The sequence below is a fragment of the Oncorhynchus mykiss genome, chromosome 11, assembly GCF_013265735.2.
Source record: "Oncorhynchus mykiss isolate Arlee chromosome 11, USDA_OmykA_1.1, whole genome shotgun sequence".
Taxonomy (NCBI): Eukaryota; Metazoa; Chordata; class Actinopteri; order Salmoniformes; family Salmonidae; genus Oncorhynchus; species Oncorhynchus mykiss.
The window spans coordinates 25,018,282-25,029,154 of record NC_048575.1 but is presented as its reverse complement, the minus strand read 5'-3'; the positions used below and the strand labels follow the sequence as shown (position 1 = coordinate 25,029,154).

Here is a 10,873-nt window from a genome sequence, read left to right as displayed (position 1 = left end):
ACCTGAGAACGCTCCGCTACGCAGCGCAGCACCACTCCCCCCCTCCGGCATCCAGGAAATGTTTCCAGCCTCCCTAGTCCTGCTCGCCATTACAAAAGAATCTCAAAGTGACTTTTCCTTCCGACTGACATCAGCAAACATGTCAGGTTTCTGAAAATGCAGGGCTTTTTTTTTTAATGTCAGAACTGAAATAAATTGGAGTAGGAAGGTTAAACCTTCATGATGTTGCTTGATGTATGTTTTGAGTGTGTGCGTTTTTTTTTTTTCTCTCAGGAAAACATCAGCATTATTATTAGGCAATGTGATTGGTGGTTTGCTTTATGTTTTGGATCACTGACTTTCACAAGGTTTTTTAGGTTCTGATTTTAGGTTACATTTGTTTTGTTTTTTATGTTAGCTTAATTCCCATGTTAAACATATTTGTAAAAAGTAATTATGTAGTGGATATTGTAATACAGTATTGTGAAACAGTTGGTAGTGCTACAGTATTTTTACTCTTTTACTTTTACATAGTCTGAGTTATTGTGCTCTTGCTTGCAGTTAAAATGGTGTGATTTTTGTATGATAGTGACCGTTTTTGGCACCACAGCACCTTCACCATACAGCTGGCCTTGCAGAGAGCACAGAGCACTGAGGGCTAGGGGGAATCAAAATGTCCGCCAGCTAGAGAAAGCACATAATGCTTTCTGAAAGACTCAACACTGTGCTTTAACACAAAATGCCAAAATGTCATATTCTTCAAACTTTTCAGTGGCAATAACCTGTCAGAACTCAGAACACTTTTACCTCTGAAGTGGAAAGTCATATAACGTCTGCTGCTCTGTCCTCTCGGCCTAAATAGAACACAGAAAACAAAGGAAATGGCATTACGTTGGCCTATGCACTGACTATACAGTCCCAAGTGTGTGAGTAAACAAAACAAAATGAATCTGTCAAGCCCTCATATATAGTAATAATTGTTTACACAGAATAACATGCAGTCATTGTATCTTATCCTGTCCCACTCCATGTATGATATAAGTATGTTACAAAAATGTAAGAATATTTTGCTGTCTTGAACTGGATAATGCTGTATGTTAATGATATATACAATTATATAATGTCTCTTATAAACTGGGTGGTTCGAGCCCTGAATGCTCATTGACTGACGGACGTGGTATATCAGACCATATACCACGGGTATGACAAAAAATGTATTGTTACTGCTCTAATTACATTGAGTAACCAGTTTATAATAGCAACAAGGGGGAGGAGGGGGTGGGGGGGGGGGGGGGGTGGGGGGGGTGGGGGTGGGGGGGGGGGGTGGTATATGGCCAATGATGTTACAGAACCTACACTTTGGTAAAGAATTAAAGGGAGAGAGAGCAAGAGAGGTTTTTGAAAAAACATAATAATCATAATCCTCTCAGAATCCTAATAATCCTACATGGCACAATATGGACACAAACAGACAATAATGTAAGGAGACACACAGTGAAAACAAACCACGAAGAACCCTGTCTGTCACAGGCAGATCTTTACCTCTGTGTCATGTCTTGTCCTGGGGGACGAGAAAGGCATCACCCAAATCACTCAGCCCGAATGGGCGCTGAGTTTGCAAGACAGTGAGGGAAGAAGGAAAGAATGGGTGCGTGCTCTTGTGCAGGCGGATGGTGGCAGAGCTACTCGTGATGTCACAGCAAGGAGACAGTCATGATTGGGTCTAATTAGAATTTGCGGTAGCAAATAGATAGGCTTCCTGCATGATTGGATTCAAAGTGGCTGCTGGCAAAATTCGCAGAGGTGCAGAAAACTAGACGTCGCTTTAGATACAACCTGCGCGAGGGGAGGCGGCATCACACCAGTGTGAGCTCTCGCGCAGTCCAGAAAATACAACCGTCGCTCTCGAGACAGAGGTTTGCAGGAGTTGCAGGAGTAATTGTACTCACAGTGCTCTAGCAGCGAGACGCACGCAATCCCTGGTAAGAAGAGTTCGGCAAGGGAATAAAGAGAAGTCTGAAATCATCCACACCGTCACCAAGGACTGTTTTATATGACGAACTGCTAAGAAGAAGCAGAACAAGTTATTTCGCGCGTTTATCCACTGTCACTACATGGCATCAGTTCTTGAAAGCAACACCCGAACCTCGGGAACTCCGAGCAGTCAAGTCAAATGCAAGTTCAAAAGGAGAAGGAGAAGAAGGTCAAAGAGAAAAGGTAAAAACTTTCATATGTATTTTTATGTTTTATTTTTACGTGTCAAACGCAGAGGTCGCGCGCACCTTGGAGTCTGTAGCGGAGAGCAATGACAACCTTATACTGCGTAGCGCACGAGGTTTAGGTACTAGAATTTTTTATTTTTTTATCCCTGGACATTTCAAATATTAGCCTAAACATGTGTAATAATTGAAGTATTTTCTTTTTTTGTGCACACAAAGCAGAACATATCACCAGTCCCATCATGACGCATAGTCACCAATCCAAGTTGAAGTTTTAGCTTCATTCAAACAATGTTGTTTGCTTTGAGTCATTAAAACGCCATGGACTACGTTTGAATGGTAGCATATAGGTATTGGAATTCGTTTCACAAGGAAAACGTTTGGAGAGCTTTCTCTGCCATGCTTCAACAAAGAGCGCGTGACATCAGCGCATCCATGTACTGGTTTTTAAGTTCGCACATTACCCTAATGACCTCCCCAAAAGAAAAAGAACCTCCAGATAATGTAGCCCATATTATGACAGACACTTCAGTAGGAATATTTTGCAATATTTTATCCACTTTGTGTAACTTGTGCCTATAGCTAGGCCTATAGTCTACACAGTAGCCTAATCCAAAGTGTTTAACACGTTTAAATTCATCACACGCTGTAGTCCAATTGCCCTTTGATTAATAATTAATGCATTCTACACTCATGAGTAGGATTTGGCTTGGATATGCACAAGAATGACTAAATAAACATGCATTTGAGGTCTGACTCCAATTATGCTGTGTAGCCCAGACCATAGATTGTCATACGCGTTTGACAGTGACATATCCTAAATTCACTTGAGTGACCCTTTTAAACAGATTTTAGTAACATGTATACTTATTTTTCTTATCTTTATACATTTAATTCAAACATAAATGATGCATCCTAGCCTTATGCAATATTATGCAGCCAATCACCCAGCACCTTGGAATGTAGTAGCATCATGTGTGTTAGGAGAGACATCTTGCCAATAGGGGGCACAGGTGTATTATTAACATTAACATTATAATAATTTTTACAATTATAATATTATCTTCTCTGTAATACTTCTAGCCACTTAGCAATTTAATGAAGTTGGCTTTAGCTAACCCAGATAGGTTCCCTATCGCCTAACCTCATAACTAGCTACCAAGTAGCTGAGGAACGCTTAATTCTGTTTTTGAGGTGATATTGACTGATGGTGACTCAATGTTGTTGCTAAGCAAATTGTGTGACCACTTATCAATACTCAACTCCACCTCGATATAAGAGAACAGAGTTGAGCATTCCTCAGCTAGCTACCAAGAAGCCATTTCAGTTTATCAATCAAGTTAGAGTAGTTAGCCTGTTTGAAAAATTCTAAATTCTCCAATTTACGGATGGCTATCCTCAATTACTTTGTGCCCCGTCAGATTTTTTGGGGGTGCGTGTCGCCCTTGTGTGTTAGTTTACGTTTACTTCTGAAGTGTGGTTCAAAACATTTCTAACTGTGAACTACTGTTAGGCTATACCACATTTAGCCAATTATTGTCAAAATATGTGCATTAATATACATATTTCACATGTTGTCTTTAAATCGTGAACTAATCCCCTAGTGCCATGAAGCATACACACGTCAGCCATCAGACATGTGAAATATTCAAATCATCAGTCTTAAAGTGGCTTTTAGTCTTAATGAGTATTCACACTCAACTATTCACTTCTCATCATAACTGTGTTATGGTGATAAGGAGTCAAATGACACGGAGGCCTTTAAAAACAAGCCAGTGTGTCAGGAACTTGGAAATGCTGACAGAAGGTTACAGATGAGTCATTGCTCAGTTAGAGGGGTCAGGGAAACATCCAAGACACAGCAGATAAATAACATTATAATGCACAACACTGACCAGATGGCTTGTTTACCAAGAAATGATAAACATCAGGGAAATAATTGTGGAATCAAATATAAAGTGTCAGTAAATATGATTGAATGGTGTGCAGGAGTTAGTCATCACTTTAGTCAGTGGCAAAATAAAGAATGTGTTTTTTATAGACATAGGAGCTGGTGTTAGTGGACTACACAGTCTCTTTCTCCCTGACAGGTTAGCATGGTTGGACCCTCACCCTTATCACACCCACTGACAGTTACAGGGGACTGTATGGATTTGCTAGCGTGTGCTTTGATTTCTGAGTAGTAATTTTCATCTAAAGTGATTAAATAAATATCTGGTGAATTGTGAGTTTGTCTGAAATAGGGACATTTTTCCTACAGTGCCTCTAAGTGTTGTCACTATGCAGTGTAGGCTACTGGTGCTCATCTGAGGTTCGTGTTGAAAATGTAAAATTTCTTGATGTACACCTTGTCGGGAAAATTTATTTAGTCATGGCAATGAAATGTAGTTTTAGTATTGTTCTTACAGTATATTCAGAGTGAGGTGTCTGCGTATTGCATCCCGAGCTATAGAGTGTGGATGAATGCTCAAAGCATGTTCAAGTTTGTGACACCAATTGAAATCATAATGAGATTTCATGAACAGTTTGCACTTTGTCATCAAACTACAAACACACCACGCCAAAACACCATTTCCATAAACCTCGGATATTAATAGCCCAAGTAATTGAGACAAGAAAGACAATACATAAAATATAGTGCTGAGGCAAATGTATTTACATAATGGAAATGACAGAATTGGTTACACAACATTAAGCATTGCATATGAATACCACACAATGACGTGCACATTAGTTCACAGTCCTTCACTATGAGTTTCTAAATGGCTAATTTATCAGCCTGTACTGATTCAGTCTGATAGCAAGGGACATTAGGGGCAGGTTGCAAATGAACTAGAGCTCTCTTTCTCTCGTTCTCTCTCTCTCTGAGGAAACTTGTGGTCCAACATGATAGACTCCCTTAGCAAGTAGAATGTAATACAACATTAATGTCACCATTACCAACACTGAGAATACACTGTACATGTTATGCCAATGGAAGCCGGTGGGGGGGGGGCGTAAACTATAGACATAAAAGTAGGTGTCCGATACTGTAGTGGTGTAGCCTGTATATTGTGTTGACAGCCATCTTTTTTTGTCCAAGAGACAATGCCCTTTCAGTCAGGACAATCTAACCACCATTAATTACACAAAGTGATACGCTTCAGCAGATGGTTATAGCTGTAGGTTATTTTTTCACTGATAATGAATTTGAGACTTTAATACTTTGTGTGTTATTCTAATACACACTCATCATCTTGAGAGCACAGACAATTATTTTTATAGTCCTCTTGGCAAAAAGGCAGAAACAGGCAGCAGCGTTTTGGGATTATCTGGACATGGCGTTTGAGAGTTAATCCCTCACAAATGCTCCAGATTATTTCGAGATGGACTATGTGTATTCAAAAGGATGTAAGCAGATTTTTTCCCCCTGATTTCATTAAACATGTTTTATATAATCTGTGTGATTGTTCTTTGAGGGCAGAACAGTAATTGTTGTAAAATGCATCGGTAAAAACCCATTCCCACAATGTTTTGGGCAGTAGTCACAGAAAATAGGTTAGTCGTAAAAGTAAATATATATATACACACACATCTATTGGTGGGTGCTTATATTTGTCCTATTTCACACATGTACAAGTTGTATTATATGCATGTGTGAGTTGTGTTTTGCACATGTCATAACTCCCCCTAACACACTCTCGGAGAGTGTGTCAGTAGTATAATATAGAAACCTCATTTACTCACCATATCACCTATTATATTGACCTACGGTACTGAAACGTTCCTGAAAATGTAATGCACAATTGGAAATAATTAACATGAATTATTTTCAATGTAATATGAATTTGATCTTCTGCTATTTATGTATCTTGAGTGCTATCACCATCATGCTCTCACAAGCGTACACCAAATGTCTTTTTGTTTTGCACGTCATTTAGTCATGTGTAGGGATTATTGTACTGTACACACTGTCCACAGACATTGTCTGTCTATCTATACTCGTTTCAACTGTGCATTGTGTGAATTACATTTAGTTGTGCTTCATTTATCAGCCTCTGAGGATAGTCTGTTGAGATCCTTAGAGCAGTATACTCCATCATTACTGTGAGCAGCAGTTTCTTCGGCATGCGGTGTATTTTTCACTGCTTTAATTAATCACACCACAGTGATTTAGTCTGTTGTCCCTCGGGACCGGTGCAGTCTCTACCACAAAAGACTAATACAATTTGCCATCTTTGTGAAAATGTGACACGCTCTCAGTGACAAATAGCCCAGACTACTACAATGTATAAATTAAATTCAACACCTGGATGAGATATATTTAATTATAGATGTTGAATCAGGGATTGTGTAATGTTTTGTTTTGCTATTATGTAAAATCATAATATTCTATACTTAGCACAAGCATGGTATAATCAAAAAAAGATTCCATATACTCTATACACAAAAACTATATTATTGGCCTTCCCCTAAATGTTTTTTTTCTGACCATAGAAAATAATAGATTTATACCTGAGCATTTTATTTTTAGTATCCAACTATGCTAACAACACATGAGCAGTGCTGACTGGAAGTCAGTCAGAAACCGCTGACACCAAGTGTCACATAATTTATGTAGCAATTACTGTTTACGCACTCCCTTACCGGGGGACTAGCGGGGCCAAGCAGGCAGAGCAGGGCGACAGCGCAGGGCTGTGGACAGACGGACAGACAGGGCTGCAGACTAGGGTCAGTGCATTTCCAGTCAGGCAGGGAGCTTAGCGACAGCGATGTGGGGCCATCACAAAGCTATTAGCAAGGCGGACATGTCGCCTAGCACGTCACAGGGCAGCGACATCACACCACAGCTACATAGTGGCTGCAATGACCAGTTGACAGGAGAGAGGAGCAGAGCCGGGTAGCGAGAGGGCAGAGACCGCGGTGGTTACTGGTTAGGTTCCTTTACATAAATGTTGGGGCGATACAAACGATATCCATATAGGTGTAGATAAGGAGCAAGCTGAGACCAGAGCCTATCATCTTAAGGGTCTCTGACCTTTTGGTGTGCCACACTGACCTGACAGAGAGTCTACTCTTTTTACAATGCGATACTGGGACTAGACATGGCATTTTGAATAAATTAGCTCTTTTGATCCCACATCCCACATTCATCTTGCACAATTTCTAATGTAGGTTTTATCACTGCACAGGGAGAATTCTCTGTAAGGAATAGTTGCCATGACCTGCATTAGCACAGCTATTAATGTAAGGGACAAACCAATGTCACAGCCACTGTGTTTGGGGAGGGGGTTAGTATTTGTACTGTACTGCCAGATGTATTGCTGTAAGAGATGTAAACAATGTTTTGGCCTTAAACAGTTCCGTCATATTTGTGCTGATAAACGCATTAAAATCTGTGATAAAACACCTCTGGCATTTAGCGGGTTAATGAAGATCATCACCACCGGCAATTGTGGTGCCGTGTGCGTAGACTCGCACACACGTGCGTGCGCAAGGGCACACACACACACACACACACACACACACACACACACACACGCAAGCATGCGCGAACACACACACTCCGCTCTTGATTAAGTGTAACATATTCCTTGGTTTAGGACACCGCGTCCTCCCCTTCTGAATGTTTAGCTGGGTGGGAGAAAAAGGTTATTAAACATGAAATGGTGACTGTTCTCTCTGGAGAACCCACAGCTAAAATGACCAAGGAAAGGAATAGCAGAACTTTAGCAAAATATCATAATGACTAATTATCTCATAATAAAGACTTCTGAGACTTGGCACTTGAATTTCTGCTTAATGTTCAGTGAGGAAAAACACATTTCATGCTGAAATGTCTCAATAACACAGATGAGCTGCTGAGGTAATCGCCTTGCTGAGGTTATAACGGGAATCAATCAAAATGTATTCAAATCAATGGGACAGGAAGAAGGAAGTCTCAACTGCCTTGTTAAGGAGTTCATCTGCTTGAATTTCAGTTAATCACTGCATCCTTTACTTACTCTGTATTTTGGGATTTTTAAATGTTATTTTAATGGATCATGATAAATTATTAGTTGCCATGATAACATAATTTGGAAATTAAATTAGTCCAATCATAGGATACACAGTACAGTACGCTGTTAGAAATAAATTATGTATATAATTTTAAAAGCTTTTTAGTCAAAAATTGAATGAATGATAGTGTCTAGTTACAAGTATAATGGGATAATTATTACACTACCCATACATGATCTACGAGTGATTTTGTATGATGTAGGATCTATGTGACGATCTGTGTACTGTAGTTAGTTCTGAACAACACAAGCTGTCAGTCTGCATAAAAGAACAAGCCCAAGTAATCAAGCATCTAGCATGTCAATGTCATCCCTTCATGATGAGAGATCTAGCTCTGCAGGACAATGTAGGACACCAGACAATACACAGACAGACAGACGGTTCATAGTGGTTATATTATTATACCATGATTCAAAATAGAAGATATCTGCCCCAATAGTTCAAAATAACATGCAGAATTGTGTTATTGGGGCAATGGTGTCTTCACCCTAAATTACATAGTTATGATAGGTTGTGTGTGTGTGTGTGTGTGTTTAGGTGTTATGCAGCCCCTCTATATATTCTGTGAATCTAACTATTATTTGTGTGCAGTTTCATACTTGAAATTACTTATTTTAATGTAGGCCCATGTCTCATTTTCATATTGCATGTTAAAAAAAATAAAGAATATCATTCTCCTTTCAATTAAGGCGGTGTCATTATCATACGATTAAGCTAGAACTTATAACTGACTTATAACCAACCGTCTGAAATCCTGCCAGATTCTCGTTAGTACCTTACACATTCTATTGGCATACTATTTCTACAATGTATGATGTTAATTAGGATGATCAGTTCTATTATCATCTGAGTCATTCCTGCCACTACAGTGTCTGTGTTTAGACAGGCAGCCCAATTCTGTTCTTTAGTTTTCACTAATTGCTCTTTTGACCAATCAGATCAGCTCTGAAACATGTCTGATGTGAAAATATCTGACGTGATTGAGACCAATTAGTAGAAAATAGATCAGAATTGGGGCACCTGTGTAGACGCAGCCAGTGTGTCTGGGAGAGAGGCCAGATACCTACCTCCATAGCTCCGTATATCAGTCGTGTCCAAAGTTAGCCTCACATAGTTAATTTTATTCGACTTTACTGCTACTGGCTGTTCTCGACAGGACAGCTGAGAATAATGAATGAGTATTTCTCAGGCAGGGTTTTCTCTGAAACCCTCAGTGTGTTTGAAAAAGTCCTCAGAAGCACATTGATATCATTTCCCCAAACTATCAAACAATAGTAATGATGATGTTAGGAAGTCCTTATTGCATGAATAAATATTTGAAACCAGTTGAAGTACATTTCAGTTGAAGCTTAGACATATTTCCATATCACCTCAGACATGTGACTGGCACATATAGTAGGCATAATAGGCATTGTGGCATAGTCTACAAGACCACACTGTGCTGACTGCTGACATGGCAACGTCAACATCGATATGGCTGTTTCATTTAGAAAATGAGGAAATTGGATGAAACAGCTTACTGTAAAGCTCCTCTGTCCTCCTCGCTCGCCGTCAGAGTAAGGCTCCCCGTTTTTAAAGATAAAGTTAATGAAGGACTTAAACAGGGGATAGACAGAGACGTCTTATTACCAGAGGGGCCCAGTAACAGCAGCATTTATTTCCATGAACAAGATCAAACATTTTGGAGACCCTCTCTCTTGAGGAGGTCTCGGGAGGTCAGAGGTCACAGGGTCGTAGCCGTGGTTCCTGCAGGACCAAACCTCTTTAGGTGAGTTTTGTATAGTTTAAGATGAGGGTCAAACTAACCCACCCTTACATTTCTATCTGTCCGGTATACTTATACAATGAATACATACAAGTATTAGATCATCATAAGTGGTATGCATAATTGAACAGGTGACATTTCTATGGGGGTAACATTACACTCAGAGATTCATGTATATGTTTGCAAACTACGTCCTGTATTAGCGAGGTGATAATCTTCTTTCTTCTAATGGAAAAGATCATCTGCGGTCTATTTACAGTACACTTCTTACTTTTACATAAATATATTCATGGTTTCATTACAGTCATTCCTGAAATGTTAAATGTAGTTGTAGATCCGTCAGAACAGCATGTCCAGTTGAGTCTAGTGGAATGGTTTATGGGAGATTAGGCCATTGATAATGATGAGAGCATGAGCATATATGAGATTCACTCTGGCTTCATTATTACTCATGCATGCAGCATTCAATAACACTTTTCTCTGTCTCTCTGTCTCTCTGTCTCTCTCTGTCTCTCTGTCTCTCTCTGTCGCTCTGTCTCTCTGTCTCTCTCTCTCTCTCTCTCTCTCTCTCTCTCTCTCTCTCTCTCTCTCTCGTGTGGCCCACAGTACATTTTCTCTCATCCATCGATTCCAACATCCTTTAGGGGCCATACTTGGACTGGGCTTATCTAGCAAATCATTTAAAATGTGTTTAAAAAATCTTTGTCTACATTAGTTTTGTCTCGTGAATTTGTTCTCTCTGAATCGTCTCATGGATTCATTTGGTATTTGTAGTGTGATTTTATTTCATTTTCCCTTTGTGAATGGTACCTCTGTGAATGGTCCCTCTGTAAATGGTACCTCTGTAAATGAGGTACCTCTGTGAATGGTC

General features: G+C 39.7%; 1 protein-coding gene across 1 annotated transcript in view; it reads left to right on the top strand.

Annotated features, from left to right (window-relative positions):
* The first annotated feature begins 1,706 nt into the window (after positions 1 to 1,706).
* adarb2 (adenosine deaminase RNA specific B2 (inactive)) overlaps positions 1,707 to 10,873 on the top strand; it is a 193,621-nt gene continuing 184,454 nt past the window's right edge. Inside the window, exon 1 of the mRNA XM_021620584.2 lies at positions 1,707 to 2,196. Within this exon, the coding sequence (XP_021476259.2) occupies positions 2,094 to 2,196 (103 nt within the window). The 5' untranslated portion in view covers positions 1,707 to 2,093. The remainder of the gene's footprint in view (positions 2,197 to 10,873) is intronic.